This window comes from Equus asinus, chromosome 20 (assembly GCF_041296235.1).
Source record: "Equus asinus isolate D_3611 breed Donkey chromosome 20, EquAss-T2T_v2, whole genome shotgun sequence".
Lineage (NCBI taxonomy): Eukaryota > Metazoa > Chordata > Mammalia > Perissodactyla > Equidae > Equus > Equus asinus.
Window position 1 is genome coordinate 50,169,111 of NC_091809.1, and position 19,446 is coordinate 50,188,556.

The 19,446-nt window shown below is 40.4% G+C and overlaps 1 protein-coding gene across 8 annotated transcripts in view; it reads left to right on the forward strand.

Moving 5' to 3' along the window:
• USP28 (ubiquitin specific peptidase 28) overlaps positions 1-19,223 on the forward strand; it is a 58,976-nt gene extending 39,753 nt beyond the window's left edge. For 3 of the 8 annotated variants that reach the window (XM_044752214.2, XM_044752213.2, XM_044752217.2), the window contains 14 exons: positions 1,842-2,021; positions 4,047-4,267; positions 5,291-5,361; positions 6,976-7,204; positions 9,396-9,590; positions 10,183-10,322; positions 10,497-10,676; positions 12,227-12,322; positions 13,021-13,199; positions 13,317-13,395; positions 14,204-14,283; positions 14,826-14,949; positions 16,680-16,875; positions 18,000-19,223. In XM_044752214.2, the coding sequence (XP_044608149.1) occupies positions 1,842-2,021; positions 4,047-4,267; positions 5,291-5,361; positions 6,976-7,204; positions 9,396-9,590; positions 10,183-10,322; positions 10,497-10,676; positions 12,227-12,322; positions 13,021-13,199; positions 13,317-13,395; positions 14,204-14,283; positions 14,826-14,949; positions 16,680-16,875; positions 18,000-18,175 (2,146 nt within the window). In that variant the 3' untranslated portion in view covers positions 18,176-19,223. The remainder of the gene's footprint in view (positions 1-1,841; positions 2,022-4,046; positions 4,268-5,290; positions 5,362-6,975; positions 7,205-9,395; positions 9,591-10,182; positions 10,323-10,496; positions 10,677-12,226; positions 12,323-13,020; positions 13,200-13,316; positions 13,396-14,203; positions 14,284-14,825; positions 14,950-16,679; positions 16,876-17,999) is intronic. The other 5 variants (XM_044752215.2, XM_044752216.2, XM_070490263.1 and 2 more) reach the window with 2 other exon arrangements.
• The last annotated feature ends 223 nt before the right edge of the window (positions 19,224-19,446 follow it).

Genomic DNA, 19,446 nt, shown 5'->3' on the forward strand with positions numbered 1-19,446 from the left:
GCAATGACCCATATACAAAATAGAAGAGGACTGGCACAGATGTTAGTTAAGGGCCAATCATCCTCAGCAGAAATAAAAAAGAAAGAAAGAAAGAAAATGTTCACCATTTCTTCTCTGAGATACCTTGATGTAATATTAAAAATAAGATTTCTTGTATACAGCATAGACATCTTTTTTGAAACTACGTTTGCTCTGATCCTACTAAATTAATACAGATGCTGCATTGTATGAAGTAGTTGGGCCTAAAAGTTGTCTAAAGGAATTCAGTAGAAGAAAAGGAAAATGATTATGTCACACAACTGAAGATAGGTTTCTTAGAGAAAAATTTTTCCTGAAATTTTGTATAAGTATCATATTAAAATGCATACAGCAACCCTGGGAAGAGTTACAGATGTAAAGTGATGACTTAAAACCCTTTGACATAGTTCAGTGCTGCATTGCTAGTAAGAAAATGTTTCCTTTGGTCCAGGCCAGTCATATATTAGTTAATTCTTTTCATAAACACTAAGTGCTTAAGAAGACATGTCATGTTAGCAATGTCTATGGGATGGACACAAGGCTTAGTTCATGTACTGTAGGAGTTCAGAGAGGGGACGTGTTCTTTCCAGTGTTGGGAGGGTGGAATAATGAGGGTGATGCCATGGAGAAAGTAGATCTTGAAAGGTAAGTGGAGTTTAGGTAAGCTGAAAGCAGCCGAAATTAAGGGGAGAAAATACGTCTAAGGAATAGAACAGTTCTCCAAGGTTCCTCGACTTTTACACGTTTGACGTCCGTTCCAGTGAAAGCTGCAGCTCTCGGTGGCAGGCAGCTCCTAATTCTGCTTCTCCTTTAAATTAGTGAAGATGAAGTGTCTTTGCTACATACCCTCTACCACCAATATGTGGAGTTGCATTGTACTTTATTTCCACTAGCATTTTCATTTCATAGTGTCCTTTTTAATATAGAAACAGACAATTCTCCTTCTTCTTAGTTCTGTACCTCTTTTTTCTTCTACTTTGTTCAGAGAAGAAAAATGTGAAGTGACTCATCCCTTGTAAGGGGAATCCCAGAATTATAGGGTTTACCTGTACCAACCATTCAACTTAATAATTGTACCATTTAAAAACTCTGTTTACTATAGTGGGCTATAGAATTCATTAAAATAAATCTCTTTACTGAGTCTGACCTATACTAGTAATGGCAGAATATTGGATATTATTAAAGTAATTTTTTAATTATTTTGATTACATATTGTAAATATTTATTATTTACTGATCCCAAAGAAATCTTCAGTAGTTTATGCTATTCAGTAGTAGGCCTATGCTATTGAACGAGTGTATGAATAATAGGGTACTTAGGACTCTGCAGAGGAAAGATTTGTCAGTTTTCTTAAACTCTCACCATTAGCAACACCTACTTCCCATTTCCAGCTTTCTCTTAAATTGTAAAATAGTTGCTCTAAAGGGCAGCCAAGAAAAAACCCTTGGGTACTAGCTCACCAGCATTATTTTCAGATTTGAGTACTGGTAATATATCTGTTTTCCTTTAAGAAACAGAATTTACTTTTATGACCAAAGCCTAAATGTGATATAATATCAAGAGAAGGTCTGACTTGCCTGACTTTGATTAGAAGCCCATTTGAAATGTTTTCTGCCAGGTATAAAAATGTAGATTGTCATCAAGTTTTACTTTGGTAGTTAGAGAATTTTTACGTGTTAGATTGAGTAACATATTAAATATTGTGTAGCCTTTAGGAATTAGCCTGTCAGTTGACTTTCCACACAACAGCAGATCTTTTGTCAGCAAGTCTCAAAATACAAGACAGACCTGGCCAGTAGAGCACCATTGTCTTTGCCTCTCAGGTATGTGAAGTACGGCTCGGGCCCGGCTCGGTTCCCGCTCCCAGACATGCTGAAGTACGTTATTGAATTTGCTAGTACAAAACCTGCCTCAGAAAGCTCTTCGTCTCAGAGTGATGCCCGTGTGACGTTACCAGTTTCTTCAGTGCACTCTCCGGGTTCTGACCTGACATCCGAGGAAAGGTAATAAAAACAAATTTTAAAGATAGTCTATGTTGTCTTTTTGGTTTAATTTCAACTAAGCACCATCTTTCCACCATTCACCCCGTAAGAGCTCAAGGGCTGTGAGCTCTTTGTCTTAAAGGGTGGGATTTTGCCAACTGTCACTTGGGTGGGAGTGTTCATAATCCCCCCCAGCGCAATCGTCTTGCCCATGGGATGGGGGCATTATTTCAGAGGCTCCTGAACTGTTGGGAATGGTGTTCACGCTCCACCAGGGCTGCTTGATTTTGAGCTGACTATTAGCTAGCTGCCACTAAAGGCCTTTCTCAGAGGGATCCTCCAGCCCTGATCTTCCAGAACATCTCATCTCCCATGTGCTGAGAAGTATGCATGACTAAGTAAACATCAAAGAAAGAGAGACTAATTTGTAAATAGAAAATTAAGACATGAAAAAGAACTGGCTAGAAATTGAGGAGGACAGCCCAGAGGGGCACATCTAGTGAAGAAACAAGACCAGTCACATGAGCTCTCTGAATGTATTCCAGCTCAACAAGCTTTGTGGCCTAGAGGAGCCAAATTTGATCGTAGGGTCAGCACGGATCAAATTTGATGTGTGTGTCCTGGCTAATAAAAACACTAGAACCCATAAAAAAAAAAGTTAGACTTTTATGGTAAAAAAAACCCAACCATTCTCCCAACTCTCCTCCCATATTAATATTTATTCATCCACGTATGCGTGGAAATGCATATCTGGATAGACCATTCCAAATGTTAAGAATAATTATCTCTAAGGGGTGACATGAGGCTAGAGATGGGGGTTCTTTTACTTTTTACGTTCTCCCTTTGTGTTTGGATTTTTTTAATAGAATGTTTTCATATTCTTTATGAAATATAAATGCCTTTAATTTTTAAAAGTGGTCGGGCAGGCTGTTTAATCACATAAAATAATACTGCCTGATATTATTAGAATTTTAAAATTACAGTATGCATGTGTGTGAGAGAGAGACAGAGCTCTCTTCTGAGCTTGGGATATCTGCTCTTTTGCTTGTGTTGGGCTTATTCTTTGATATGTGTGGGTTAGGGAAAAGAGGTTTCCTGTAGTATTTTCTGCATGCGAGACGGGGGTGGGAGGAGTAAGGAGTTGAGCGTTTCTTTTAAGTCAGAGCTAAGGGAAGTTTGTGCTCTTCAGCTTTGGTGTGAAACAGAAACCTGAGTACAATTAGAAGCTTAGTTTCTATTCCCGCTGCTTTGTCTGTGTGCAGTTTGTTTGACAGTAGTTCATTAGTAGATGAATTAACGTTTACTTTACATGCTGTATTCTCAGTTAGTTTCCTGCAATGATGTAAAGAAGTTAACGTTTACATTTTGTAGCCGAGGTGTTAGATTCCTTACCTGAGGTGTTAGATTACTAACTTTTCCTTGGGCGTTTAGCCAAGGAGTGGTGGCAGCTGAGATTGAATGCCTTTAAGTCCTGCCCCATGTGCTCTCCCAGGGGCCACCTGGTTGTATTCCAGTGAGAACACAGGATGTTCAGCTGGTGCTTCATTTTTCTTGATTCTGCATATTTTATTCCTGGATGGGTAGTGTCACTTTAGTTGGTTGCATCTTGGAAACTCTGTAGTTGATGTCTTGATTCTTCCAGTCCCAGTCTTCTCTTCTCCATCTTCCTTCTTGTCCCTTCTTATGAGAAGGCATTCTGATGAGTGGTTAGAGAGTGTGAGCTGTAGACTCAGGCAGATCTGGGTTTAAAGCCCTCTCCATCATGTACCAGCTGGGTGAACTTGGGTAGGTTGCTTAATTTCTCTGAACCTTAGGTTTGTAACTGGTAAAATAGGGATGGTAATAGTATCTGCCTCATAAGCAGTTGTGTTAAATGAGATGGTGCTCAGAAAGAAAAGGTTTGGCTCAGTACCTTCGCAGAACAAATGCTCACTAAATTATAGTCGTCCTTTTCCATATAGCAGCTTTCCTTTACAAAGGACATTAATTTAGGCAGAGGCATATTTTGGAAATTATTGCATGAACATCATTTTTGTCTCCTTTCAGTACAAGTAAAGAAAGCTCTTCTCAGGATGTTGAAAGTTCCTTCTCTTCTTGTGAAGATTGTCTACACAAGTCTGAGACAGTGAATAATCCGCTGAGGGCTTCCCGGTCTTCCATGGAAATGCCCGCACGGCCAGCTCCTCGAACGGTCACAGATGAGGAGATAAACTTTGTTAAGACCTGTCTTCAGAGGTGGAGGAGTGAGATCGAGCAGGATATACAAGGTTGGCTCTTTTAAAACCTGTCGAACAGTTACTCTGTGCCTTTTCTGTGTCTTGACTGTTTGGAAGTGAGGCGCCTTGGGTACACTCCCTGCAGTTACCATATATGCTGTTGAATTTCGGCATGGTGGCGGTGACATCTTTTGTGCTTTTAGTTCCCCATAAGGTAGGTTCACACTCCCATATACAACTGGAAAGATCCCTCTTGACAATTTCCGGTAATTCCTGAGTAGCTTACACAATGATGATCACCTTTGGCTGGAATTTGTCTGCATCTGCTGATTCCTCTTGCTGCAGTTGTCTGAACTCTGGCTTCACTTGACCCAGACTTAGAATTTAGCTTTCCTGGATTCCTGCCTTTAGAAGCCTTTTCTATGTGAAGCATTCTTTACTGAAGGTTAGTCAGGTAGAGAATATTTGAGCAATCCACACAAACTAAAATCGAATTATTCAGCATTTTGATCTTAAAAGTCCTTTGGCTTCTTTGTCATGTTGCTCAGACTTTCCCCCCTCCCCTTCCTTTCTCCTTTTATCTGGAGAGCAAGAAAATAAAAATAAAAGTCCGGATTCCTCCCAAGTTCTTATGCACAGAAATTTAGCCCTACCTTTTGCTCTGCCTTCTCCTTTCCAGTCCTGTCTCTGGAACATATATTTTACACCCAAGTGACTCATTAAGGTCTTTTTCTAGATAGAGATTGTTTCCTCTTTAAGAAATTTTGGTTCTAATTATAAGAGATAATTTTGTAAAACCTTAATGTAATTATATTATGTAATGTAATAAGTTATATTATGTCGTGTAATCACATATGTTATATATGTTGTGTGATTATATAAGTTTATTATATTGAACCAAAAGCTTTCATAAAATAAAGCACCAGGTGCTTGAAAACCGTGTACTGCTTTGTGGTTCATAGAGTGAAGCTGAAATAGAGTCCCAGGTGCAGATAAGCAGGGGTCTTTGCTTAGTTGAAGCAGCCTGTGTGATGTGGAATGAAATCGTCTTAACTAAATATTCTTTCTTAACAGATTTAAAGAATTGCATTGCAAGCACTACCCAGACTATTGAGCAGATGTACTGTGATCCTCTCCTTCGTCAGGTAGGATGAAAATGGATGGGAAAGTGGTCAACGCATGTTCTAGTGGTGCCAATGGTAGATATAAAAACAAAATTTGATGGTTTACTTTGAAACCAAGTGGGAATCTCCCTGAGATATAAGAATAAACTTAGGAAAGAAGCAGATATTGTTCTGTTTCTTTATTTTAGGGTAAAAAAGGCAATATATGTTTTATTAACAATAGAACCTAAAACTTTTGTTTTGATTCTGCCACATGGTATTTTTTCACACAATAAAAAGGTTTGCTGTCGACTAGTAAGAAAAATTTCTCATAAAATGGTAAGTTAAGTAGTGCAATGGTAATTAAGTAGCGTGCATAGAGACTAGTAACCCATTCTTTCCAGAGTTCCACGATCCTTTGTGATTCTTCCTTTAGCAGCACTTTCAAACTTTCTCCAACCCCAAAAGGGAAATGGGCAGAAATTCTTATTATCCACATAAATTTTTGTTTAGAATAACATTCTGGGCATGGAGGGAAAATGAGGCTCTGGGCAGGGGTGTGACTTCTCTGGGTGTTCTGTGTGAACAGCTGCAGGAGGAGAGCTCTCTTTCCAGGGTTGCATGGAGGCACAGTTCTCCACGAGTAGAAGGAATGCGACCTGTCAATCTTGGATTTTCCCCATTTTGTCTTTAGTGTTATTTCAGAAATTTCACCACTAGTAAAAACATGTCAAGGTGTTGACTAAATGTAAGTTTAATTTGACTCTGTGGCTGACTTTCCTTTCCTTCTTCACTACTTACTTGACACTTAAGCATTGCTGTATTTTCTCCATATTGAAAAAAATATATGCTTTTCAAATGTTGAAACACGCAAGTATGTGGTTAAAAGGGTCTTCACTCCAGATAGGTAGATGATCACTCTCAAGAAGAAACATAGGGGGCCAGCCCCATGGCCAAGTGGTTAAGTTCGTGCGCTCCGCTTCGGCGGCCCAGGGTTTTGCCAGTTCAGATCCTGAACGCGGACATGGCACCGCTCGTCAGGCCACGCTGAGGCGGCATCCCACGTGCCACAACTAGAAGGACCCACAACTGAAATGTAAGACTATGTACTGGGGGGATTTGGGGGAAAGAAGCAGAAAAAGAAAAAGAAGAAACATAGGGAACATGTGACTGATTCATAATGAAATATGCTAACTTAAATTTTGGTACTAAGTAAAGTAAAAATGGAAGAAGATAGCTGTTAAACTTGTAGGTCCCAAATATGGTAAACATTTTCTTTACATGAGTAGTCAAGGTGGTTCTATTTGAAGATAAACTGAGTTTGGACTTAGGGGGATAAACAGGTCTAGGTTATCTTTGGTTTCAGAACTATAATCGTAGGAGTTTAGAGTTGAAGGAGTCCGCAGAGTGGTCATCAAGGTAACAGTCTGCTTGTAAAGATCCGGGAACTGAGACGTACATGGTAGATTCCAAGGCTGTGGTTTTGTTGGTTCATCTTGAATCAACAAGACGTTATGCTGGGAACCCCGTATCAAACGTGTATATATAAGTAGTTTTCCTGTCTGAGAGTTGGGAGTAATTTTGAATTTTAATAACCTAAACTTTGTCAGAATACTTTGCTTAATCTCACTCAGGAACGTGCCTTCTGATTTGCAGGTGCCTTATCGCTTGCATGCGGTTCTTGTTCATGAAGGACAAGCAAATGCCGGACACTACTGGGCCTATATCTACAATCAACCCCGACAAGTCTGGCTCAAGTACAATGACATCTCTGTTACCGAATCTTCCTGGGAAGAACTTGAAAGAGATTCCTATGGGGGCCTGAGAAATGTTAGTGCGTACTGTCTGATGTACATTAACGACAAGCTACCCCACTTCAGTGCAGGTAAAAATATCTTAGCCGAAGCCAGAGATGGGGAACAGCTGTGCTGCTCAGGGAAGGAAACAGTCTAACAGTTGCTTAAGAAAATTTAAACTAGAATTTATTGTAAAGTAATAATGCATTTAAAAAATACAAACAGCACAAAAGAAGTTTGCTTTCCTACTCCATCCTTGAGCCCTGGTCCCGCCACCGAGTATCCATTGCAGACTTTCTTACGTAGTCTTCAAGAAATGTTCCCTGCAGATGCTGGATTTTGTTTATCGATATGTCTCCCTCACCTCATTTTTTTCCCCAAATGGGATATTTTCCCATTCTATTCTGCATCTTTTGTATTAATTAATGTATCTCAGCAAATCTGTATATTTTCATGAATAGAACCAACTCATTCTTTTTAACAAGTGCATAATAATTCCATTGCATGGAATATGTATGTAATTTATTAAACCAGCCTCCCATTAAGAGACTTTTAAGTTGTCTCTAGTTTTTTCTTTTTTAGTGACATCCTTATCCTGCACATATTTTTGCACCCTCTGGAGGAGAGCTAAAGTTTACGAGTGGAGTTGCCTGAACAGTGTCATACTTCTCGTAATACTATCACTGGTGCTAAGAACAATCGTAATTATCATTTATATTGGTACTTACTGCCTGCTTTCAAACTTTCTCTCTCTAATAACTTATAACTGTAAAAGGAAGATAGGCAGGGTAGGAATTCTTATTATCCCCATTTTCCAGCTGAGCTGCTCCAGTTGTCCAGTCATACAGGCAATAAATAAATGGTGGACCCAAGATTCAGATCTAGTTCTGACTTCAAATTCTGTGCTGTTTTCCATTTGCATTATTTTCTCCTTATCCCTTTCACATCTTCCGTGAGAGGTTCTATGACCAGCGTTTCATATCAAAGATCATAGAAAGCTTTTTCTTTTAGTATTCAAACTTTTTGTGTAAGTAAGAAAACATGTGAGGCGTTTTGTCCAGGCAGCACGTTGTCTGATTTGCTAGTGTGTTTGGGGGATGGGGATGGGAGAACAATCACTGAGCAGGAACTGATCTTCGTGATTGCATATTTGCAGTGTGAAAGCAAGAACAGCTGTTTGTGGGAGTTACTGTACAAATGACTGTTCTGGCTATTGGTGGTATGTGGGAGCCTTGTTATCACATGTGTGGCTCATTTTTGTATTATGGAGCTAAGCAAGTGGAAACTGTCATTTGCTTAGTGAAAAGACTAGTTAGTGGCAACCAGTAAGTAGATAACATTCTACTGTAGGTTTTTTTGTTTTGTTTTGGTCACAGGGTTAGAAGTGAAATTTAATATGTTCTTGCCATTTTTCATCATAACTTTTAATGACCATCTGTTATTGACCGTCTAACCATTGTATCATACTGCTTTCTGATAGCACTTAATTGTGTGAAACTTGAGGCAGTATAAATGTCTTGGAATTCATCTCTAACCATCGACATCTACTATATACTATCTATAACCATCAATATCAGTACCTACTGTAGCCATAAGTTATCTACAATCAATAATAGGTGCTGGGGCCGGCCCCGTGGCAGAGTGGTTAAGTTCACACGCTCCAGTTCAGTGGCCCGGGGTTTTACCAGTTTGGATCCTGGGCACAGACGTGGCCCCACTTGTCAGGCTGTGTTGAGGTGGCATCCCATATAGCACAAATAGAAGGACCTATAACTAAAATATACAGTTATGTACTGGGGGCCTTTGGAGAGAAGAAGAAAAAAAATGATTGACACCAGATGTTAGCTCAGGGCCAATCTATTAAAAAAAAAAATAGGTGCAATGGTTACATTGATAAAACCATTTAGCTTGAAATTTCCATTGGATCTAATGATTTTCTGAATTTCCAAGAAATATTTGGTCCGTTCTTGCTGCTTTGGCAGTGACTGACCTCTATTCCAAATCCTTACTCTCTATCATTCATTCGTTCATTGTCAGTCAGTCAGTCATTCAATAGATATTCAATGCATGTCCGCCTACTACTATGCCAGGCACTGCTATTGCTGTGCTGTGACTGTTGGCCTTGTACTGTCAGTACTACTAATGGGTTTTGTATGTATTTTTTATTAGGAAAAAAGGGACAAACTGTCATATTCTTTTTCTTTCCAGAAAGAACCTTTTGATTCCTCATGACCTGTCACTGAATGGTACTCCATTGTCACTGTCTGTGTTCTTCCTCAGAGGCAGCCCCTGATGAATCCGATCAGATGTTAGGAGAAGTGGAAGCCCTGTCTGTTGAACTGAAGCATTACATTCAGGAAGACAACTGGAGGTTCGAGCAGGAGGTGGAGGAGTGGGAAGAAGAGCAGTCTTGCAAAATCCCTCAGATGGAGTCCTCCACCAGCTCCGCATCACAGGACTTCTCCACGTCACAAGGTAGCCAAGAAGACCGCTCACACCAGTGAGCTAGCGGCGCTCGTGCCGCGCCCCCTCAGGCAGCCCGTGCGCCTCAGCTGCTGGAGTGATGCACAGTCCGCACGGTGTCGTTCTGATCTAGGTGGCATTGCACAACCTGCTGGAATAACTTGTGGCTTTAGAATGTGGTTTCTCGTGAGCAGAAGTAATGTCAGAAAGCCTAGCCACCTGTACTTTCACACTGTTTAGTTTTGGCCTATTTCCCAGGTTATAGGTGAAACTGTGATAGAATACTAGGTAGACTTTATGAAAACTGTTCTCCAAAGATAATCTTCCTAACAGACGGTTGGTTGTAGGAAAGCTTCTTGGCATAAAGAAATATGACAAAGTTGGGAGCACATTACATTTTACAGAATCATCAGTGGGTTTGTGCTGAAGAAGCCATTTCTTCTAGTCACTGGTTTCTAGGGAAGATTTGTGTAGATTTTTCTTTTACAAGGTTTGTTAGAAGGGTTGTATGTTAAACTTTGTATCCATCCTGCTTACCTTTTACAGAGTGTTCTAGACGTTACTTCCCATCACGTGCTAATTCTTCTGTGTAATTGTTTATCAGAGCCTCCAGTAGCCTCTTCTCATGGGGCTCGCTGCCTGTCGTCTGAGCACGCTGTGATTGTAAAGGAGCAGACTGCCCAGGCTATTGCAAACACCGCACGTGCCTATGAGAAGAGTGGTGTAGAAGCAGCCCTGAGTGAGGTGAGCGTGACTCAGAAGCCCAAATTCCCCTTCAAAGGGGCAGGCTTTCAGCGATAATTGCTGCAGTTTTCTCACATTTCTGTTTTTCTGTGTTTCTGCTGCGTTTAACCAATCCCTCTTTATTTCTCCTGTTTTTTCCTCCTCTTTCTCTTCATTCTTCTGCCACGGCTTAAGGAAACTGAACCCAAGAAGCCCATGCCCCCGGAAACAAACCTTGCAGAGCAGTCAGAACAGCCCCAAAAGACTAATGATGCAGAATCTGCTGCCCAGCCTAATTCTGAGGTCTCTGAAGTCGAGATTCCCAGTGTGGGAAGGATTCTGGTTAGATCTGATGCAGATGGATATGATGAGGAGGTACAAAGATGAGTGCAGGATTTAGCTGCTTGTTGTCAGTCTTACATTCCCTTCTCATGTGACTGTATATATATATATATATATATATATATTTTTTTTTTTTTTTTTTTTTTTTTTTGATGAGGAAGATTGGCCCTGAGCTAACATCTGTGCCAGTCTTCCTCTATTTTGTATGTGGGACACCACCACAGCATGGCTTGATGAGTAGTGTATAAGTCCTCACCCAGGATCCAAACCTGCAAACCCTGGGCCGCTGAAGCAGAGTGCACGTACTTAACCACTATGCCACTGGGCTGGCCCCTGAATATGCTTTTTAAAGGTGTTTGACAATAGTTATATTTTAGTAAATATAAATATTTATATATTAAATATAAATAGTAAATATTTTCTCTTTGAAACAAATAATAAATAAGAAGGCCTATCTGGTTTTGACCCTAGTTACCATTTTTAAAAAGATAACTTGTTCCCAGTATAGGCTACCCAGGCATACACTTATGGGGGTCGCCGCAGAGTCTGGATCACTCAGAAAGGTAGAAATTAGTTCCTTTTTTGGTAATGAACAAAAAAATTGCCTTTTAATTTTAAGTTAGGAATCTTTGTTAATATTAGTCCACTGTTTTCCCTCTAAATATGAAATTTTTAGTTAATCTAGCAAGCAGAACCCATATGAATTGAAGCTTTTTTTTTTTTTGAGGAAGATTAGCCCTGCGCTAACATCCACCGCAAGTCCTCTTTTTGCTGAGGAAGACTGGCCCTGAGCTAACGTCCATGCCCATCTTCCTCTACTTTATATGTGGGATGCCTGCCACAGCACGGCTTGATAAGTGATGTGTGCGTCCATGCCCGGGATCTGAACCGGCGAACACTGGGCCATCAAAGTGGAGCATGCGAACTTAACCGCTACACCACCGCTCCAGCCCCTGGAGTTGTTTTTAATTGTAAAGCTTGAGAAAGAAGCTGGAGAATCCCAAGTTATTCACTGTCTGTCTCCTTTTCACTTGTCACTGCGCATAAATAATCATGAATCCTGTCCCTCAGATTTCTAGTGTTTCTTGTGGGATGTTCTTTTTAAATCATGGAAAGGTTTTCATTTTATAGTTATATTTGTGTATTCCCTATTTCCAGACTGTTTTAAATGTACTGTTCTTTCTAGTAAAACTCTAAAATGTTTGTGTATTTAGGATGTATGTTCAAACTACAGAACTAAATTGGAATTCTCATTCAGACACTTCCCTTCTGAGAGCTATAATTTGACTTGGTTTTTCAGCAGCGCCATTTTGTAGGTATTTTTAGACATAGGTCTTTATTCATCTGCTCAATTAGAGAGGATAGATAGGCGTCACTTGTCTTGGGCTAGGTCTTGACACTGTGTGGCGGGGCGGGCTGTGAGAGCGTGAATAGGTGCGTGCGCCCTGACTTGCAGTAGAGGCTGCCCAGGAGCACGCTGCCCCGCTGCCCTTCAGCAGCCTGTGCGCCTTTCTCTCGTGCAGTCTTCTTTTGAACCTTTCTTCTCTCCTTTTTCTCTCTGTGTTTGTGCCCTCTTGTGGTAGGTGATGCTGAGCCCTGCCATGCAAGGGGTCATCCTGGCCATAGCTAAAGCCCGTCAGACCTTTGACCGAGATGGGTCTGAAGCAGGGCTTATTAAGGTATCTCTGTTTTTTCAATTCTAATCCTTGTACCATAGGTATCATAATAATGGGCAGTAATGCTATTATGGTAAAAATGAGATTAAAAGTGTCTTTCATTGAAGTAAGACGTAAAACTCCCTGTCCTGTCTCACTGATGAACAAGGTGCCCCACGACGCGGGGCTCTCCTCTGCTCTTGGTGCTCTGGCAGCCTTGGGGGGGCCCTGCCGTTCCGTGTCACACCTGGCCTGAGGGCGTGTTGTTCTTAGGAAATGTCTATTAATAAAGCTGTGAGTGAGACATTGCCTTTGTAATTTGGGGGCATTAATATAAGAAAGTGGGCCATGCTTTTTAAAGTACTTGAATAAAATTTAAGGTACTTGAATAAATTGCATTTATGTGGATTTTTAAAATTGAGGTCCTTGGTACTCAAGGTTATGCCTGAAAGAAGTAAAGCTAAATATTTGTTTTTCTGAGAACTTCATGAGAAAAATGAGTTTCTTATGAGTACAGTCTGTCTTTGGTCCCAGAATGCCAGAGGAGTTTCATCCCTTGGGAAATGCAAACAACTTAGAGAATTCCTGGTTGCCTCTGTCATTCCTCAATAAGAATTTCTTACAAGTCTTGTTAGAGTTAGATAAGCCTCCATAGCCCTCAGTTTCTGTGTGCAAAAGCCCGCAGTGCCCCCTTTTCTAACTCTCGGTTCTGTCGTTAATAGGCATTCCATGAAGAATATTCCAGACTCTATCAGCTTGCCAAGGAGACCCCCACCTCCCACAGTGATCCTCGACTTCAGCATGTGCTTATCTACTTTTTCCAAAATGAAGCACCCAAGAGGGTGGTAGAACGGACCCTTTTGGAACAGTTTGCGGATAAAAATCTCAGCTATGATGAAAGGTAAGAAGGGAACATGCAGGTGAATCACCCTCCTTCTGCTGCCGGCTTGACTAACTCCTCCGAGGCGGGAGCTGTGCACCGACCCTGTGATTGCTCTCTGAACTTTGTCCCACACAGGTCAATCAGTATTATGAAAGTGGCTCAAGCTAAACTGAAGGAGATTGGTCCAGATGACATGAATATGGAAGAGTACAAGGTGAAGTCTTTCCTATAAATCTACAAGACAAAAAACATTATTTCCTGAGGCAAAACTAACAATTTTAGGTTGTCACAGACTGACTTGTCCCCCCTGGCCCCCAAAAAACTGGCTAAGAATGGATAAGTGATCTTTTCTTGCTTCAGAATAGCGGATTTCTTTGTTCCATTCTTCTGTTAGAATGAATCAACACTTCATTTTCCTTAAATAAGTACTTTAGGCTTGTCCTAGGCAATAAAATTTTTGAATTCATGGTTTTGGTTTTAAATAATATAGTTTTCTAATGTTTCTATATTAGAAATTCAATTTCTTGCATTAAAATGCATATATAATTACAATTTTTTAAGCAAGCATTGGGTTCTACATAAAACAATGTTATGTACCACCGAAGGTATGTCCCCCACACCCTACTGAGCTTGCGTGTTGCTCTTTTGACTGGAGTGGTCTTGTCCTTCCATCTTCCCTACCTCTTGAGGTGTCATCAGAACTTGAGAGCTCACTCATTTAAACCAGAGCTGAATGACTTTGACATGGGTGTTGGGCAGTAAGATAAATTCTAAAGCTCATATGAAATAAATATTTCTGTTCCTCAGTGGAAGGAACAGAACATTGAAAATTAAGGTCTGCGGTAGATTTTTATTCTAAATGTTGAATATGTTGTTCTCTGAAAGCTTTTGTGTTTGTTGTTTTTGTGCTTGGTCACATGTGCTCAATAAATATTTGTATTGAGTTTAAAACTTACTGTGGTAGAGAGCATAGAAATCGTTTGTTTTGGTCATAATTGTTAATGGCAGTCATTCCTTTTCAGAAGTGGCATGAAGATTATAGTTTGTTTCGAAAGGTGTCTGTGTATCTCCTAACAGGCCTGGAACTGTATCAAAAAGGAAAGTATGTTGGTTTTTTTTGTCACTCAGATTATTGGTCAGGACGCTGTTATTTATTTATGCCCACCGAGGAATACAGAGAGTCACAGCCCGCATCACCCCCCTTGTCACCTGCACCCGTGTGCCTCTATTTGTTCCAGTGTTTCACTTCAGTTTTGCACTGAACATCATACATTGTTTTTCATCCTTCCTGTAATAATAGGTTTATTAGTAAAGAGATATAACAGCTACACTTGCTTTGTGACAAATGAACTCAGAGAATGAATTTTAGAGTTGGCATGGGCCTTAGTGAGCATCAAGTCCACTCTTTGTTTTAGAGTTGGGAAAAACTGGAGCCTAGGGAAGTTTCTTGATTTGCCTTGGGTTTCTTGGCCGGTTTGTAGAAGAGCTGAAACTGGCTGCAGTCTTTGGCCCTCAGGCTTGTCTATCTTTAAGACTTTTCTGTAATTGCACCCCAGTAAATTTTTGTATTAGAGAACAGTGAGGTCTAAGGCCTGGATTTTGGAGAAGGAGCACTGAGCCGTTGTTTATCTGCCGTTTTCTAAGGTACCAAGAGGCGCTTTCCTACCTAGTGTATGCATATCAGAGCAATGCCACGCTGCTGATGAAGGGGCCTCGCCGCGGGGTGAAGGAGTCCGTGATCGCTTTGTACCGGAGAAAATGCCTTCTGGTGTGTACTGTTTGTAAAGCCTTACAGTTTTTATTTTATCGTATTGTAACCTCTGCTCCTTGAAGCCATGAAGAAATATAACTTCAAAAACAAATAATCTCTAGTAGGTTTTAGACTTTTCCAAACTCTCAAGAATAGTTTTACGTTGAAATAGATTATTTTAAGTTACTTAAGTATCATTCTTCTTCAACCCCTGATAGAAGTTAGGGTGAGAATCAATTGTCCCTTTTTCTGGGCCCTTGATGTGTTCCTGCATTATAGCTTTTATGTCATTGCTTTCCTACTAGATTGTGAGTTCCTTGAGCACAGATCCTTTTCTTATTCAGCTGTTTCCTCTGTGCCTGGCACATAGGAGGCATCTAATAAATGTGTGTTGAAGGCATTCAGTGTTTTTCTGTGTTCCATGCTAAGCTGGTAGGTAAGAGTTTTCATGACTTCTAAAGAGACTCCAGTTTTTAAAAAAAAGTATGAACCATAAGCATTGGTTCTGCTGTTCTGTTAACTTCATTGGCATGCACCACTGAAGATCCCTCCTGCCCTACTTTGCATTTGGCAGCCACCTGGAAAGGCAGACCCGTATGGCCTCTGCCTGCCCAGGGTTTTATACAGGTGCTTGTCCTTCAGAGAACTACAAAGAGGTGGCTTGCCCTCAGATTGTGTGTTTGTGTTTGTCTTCCCTGACACCCAGCGGAATTGCCCTTCATGAGAAGAGTCAGGCCAGCGTTTCTACCACTGCCTTGTTAACACCAAATGGAGGGGATTAAGTCATGACATATGTTCACCTCAAGAGGTTCATTTTCTGATTTATACTTTGATTTCTGTATCAGTTATAAGTATGGCAGGACATTTTGAAGCTGAAAAAGGGGCCTTGTAGATTTGATGCATCTGAATTTTTTTAGAGCCATTATTTATTTATTTTGTGAGGAAGATTCACCCTGAGCTAACATCCGTTGCCAGTCCTTCTCTTTTTTGTTTCTTTCTTGAGGAACATTAGCCTTGAGCTAATATCTGTGCCAATCTTCCTCTACTTTATATGTGGGACACCTCCACAGCATGGCTGATGAGTGGAGTCGGTCCACACCTGGGATCCGAACCTGCGAACCTGGGCCACTGAAGTGGAGCATGCGGAACTTTAAACACTCGGCCACAGGGCCGGCCCCCTAGAGCCATGCTTCTATTTTGTAAATCCCCAAATACAGGTTACATTTTGAATATCTTGCTCAGCTTCCACTCGTAGATGGCAACAGTGATTCAGGTTCTTTCCGTCACTGGCTCTCAACCCTCAGTGTGCCTCAGAGTCACCTAGGGAGCTTTCACACAGTGGTGACGCTCAGGCTCCTCCCCAGACACTTAAACCAGGCTCTCTGGGGAGGGGCCTGAGCATCAGCATGTCCTCTGCAGGTGATTCTGATGCTCCCTGGAGGTTGAGAAGCGTTGAATAGGCCTTTTGGTAGAAGCAGGGGTTAAGCATGACCTTGACTTGGAAGCATAGGCTGGTGGGTCAGAGACTTTGCTGCATTAGAAGCACCTAGGGAGCTTTTGGAAAATGCCAGTGCCCAGGTCACCAGCATACCAATTAAATTAGCATGTCTGAGGTGGGGCATCAGTAGTTTTTAAAGATTCCCAGGCAATTTTAATGTGCAGTAAAGTTTGGGAACCACTTATTTAGGTTCTTCTAAAATAGATAGTTATCTTTTTCAGACTTTTTTCGCTCTGCCTTTTATCTTTAGGAGCTGAATGCCAAAGCAGCTTCTCTCTTTGAAACAAATGATGACAACTCGGTAACAGAGGGCATTAATGTGATGAATGAGTTGATCATTCCCTGCATTCACCTTATCATTAATAATGATATCTCCAAGGATGACCTAGATGCCATTGAGATCATGAGAAACCATTGGTGCTCTTACCTTGGGCAAGATATTGCAGGTATGTTGTTAGCACTTCCAATAATTTCTAAGGCTCTTGAGAATTCTAGAAATTACGCTGGTCTCACTGTATAGCAGTGGTTGACAGACCTTATTAAGAGGTTATTGGAACCCCCTAGCATATAAGTGAGTTAAAAGCGTTCTGTGCTATCAAAACGAGCAATGGGAGCCTGGGCCTCTGCCCCTTTTAGCCTCTGTTATTACCTCCTCTGGCTACTGAAGCAGTTCCACAGACAGCCAGCAAGCTCTGTTTGCAAAAATCACTGCTCTCCAGGAATATCAGACTTCTATTACTTTTTCATCTGCCAAAATCTGAATTCTAATTTTATAGTTTAAAAATCAAAATCTATATGTACAACTTGATTACCTGAGGGGTACCATAACTAAATTTCCCTGTGACTTGAAGTTGCAAGACATAAACATGTTATTAATAATAATGCCTTCAACATTAATAAATTAGTGAATGGAATATCCTTGCTTGTCCAAAGCATTTTCGAGAGGGAGCCTAAAACTAGTTATTTTTAGGTGAGTTTGGTAGACTTAGAAAGATGGTGTATATTCTAGAATGAATTCTCTTTGTTAGTTTTTCACTGATGTAAAGATATTCTCTTGGCTTGTTAAAGTGTTTGTTTATAATATTTATTGAAAAATTCTATAATAATTAGTAGCTGTGAATTTCCTTTCAGTGTCTTCAATTTTTGTTTGGACCATGTGTGGTAGATACATAGCTTTACTTTATGCCATGTATACATGCTTGTATATTTTAATCATTTGAAAGAAGACAGCATCATTATATTTATGGTACAGAGTATTATATCCACCCACTCTCTCAAATTTTTAGAGGATGATTGTTTAGAAGATCGGTCCATAATGAAGTGAATATACAGTGTTATTTTGCCAAATGTCAAATGGCTTAAAGCTGTGACTTAAAGCTTTGGTATATTTGGCAAGTAGGTCTTTGTTCCTGGTTTGGCCTGAAAGAATCCTCATTTGTTGTTAGCTGGCCGGCATAATGCTTTGACCTGTGAGGTTGGGTACTGACCTTCTCGTATAGTTGCAGACTTAGTAGTTTTTATTTAGAGTTCTGTTTAGCTGTGTATGTAACTGTCCGTTTTCCCTCCACAGAGAATCTGCAGCTGTGCTTAGGGGAGTTTCTACCCAGGCTTCTAGATCCTTCTACAGAAATCATTGTCTTGAAGGAGCCTCCGACTATTCGACCTAATTCTCCCTATGACCTTTGTAGCCGATTTGCAGCGGTCATGGAGTCAATTCAAGGGGTTTCAGCTGTGACAGTGAACTAAGCCCCCACATACTCAAGGCCTATCCTGGTCTTTGGTTGCTTGCCTGTTGTCCAAAAGTCTGTCATCACAGTGCTTACCTTGGGAAAAGGACTGGGTGGGAAAGTCAGATTCAGATCCAGACCCCAACCGTGCTGTGTGTGTAAAGAAGGATTGAAAATAAAATTGCACTTTTTAGGTACAGAATCATAAAAGCAATTTCACTTAAAAAGGCAGGCACCAGTGTATTAAAGTATTGAATTATGCCAGAAGACCTGAAATGCCTCTGGTACCTACGAGAGTGCTTGGGCTTTTCTAAGCCTCTTGCCAATTTTTAAATTATCTTTCAGGCTTACATATTTTTGACAGCAGAATAGAAGGGTGATTCATCAGAACCTGAACCAGAAGAAAAGCTACTGGTTATTTTATCAAATATGGATGACATTTAAGAATTCTTCACTGTAAGGGTTGAGAAATACAGACCTTTCCTGGGTTTTGACAAGAGATGACAAAATGGATTAGTGATGAACCACTGCCCTTTTACATGTGGGTTGAATATAAGGTCATGTGGCAGTAAGATGCTGAAAAGTCAAAGCTGCCTCTCCTTTCTTCTGTCTCTTTTATTTTATATTTTTAATTAAACCAGAAAACCTCATACTCAGTCCTGAGTGAAAGAAAGGAAGGCATTAGGGACTTTAGGTGGAATAGAATTGTGAAACTTGACTAGAGATAGCATTTTGATAGTTGTTAACCATTTAGGTAAAATTTTCTAGCATCTGAAAATTGTCAAAAACAGATGTCTAAGGCTGCTTCTGGCCCAAAAGAACATTTTGATGCCCTTACCCTTTTTTGCTTTGGAAAAGTAAAGGATGTGGGTTTGTAAAAAGAAAACAAAACTTATATATATGTATATGTAGAGAGAGAACTATCCCCTGTTGACCATTTTTAAAAGGCTCCAGATTGGATACTGGGTTTAAGCAAATTTTAAGATTAATGAGGGAATCATGGGAGGGAAGAACACTTAATACAACTATGCAGATTTTATAAATGTGCAATAAAAGTATTTGTTTTACCTCTGGTGTGCAGTATGGCCTTTATTTAAATATTAATTTTATACTTTGGAAATGGATGAACTCAGTAAGCATTTGTCATGTTTTGGTTTTTCTTCTTTAAAAGAAAAAAGCAGATTAAAGGGTTGAGAAACTTAATGGGATGAAATGAGAGCAGGCAACAGTTCTTGAGCAGCACCTAGTGGTGACTGATACCTTTTCGTCTCATGCGCCAGTCGTATTGCA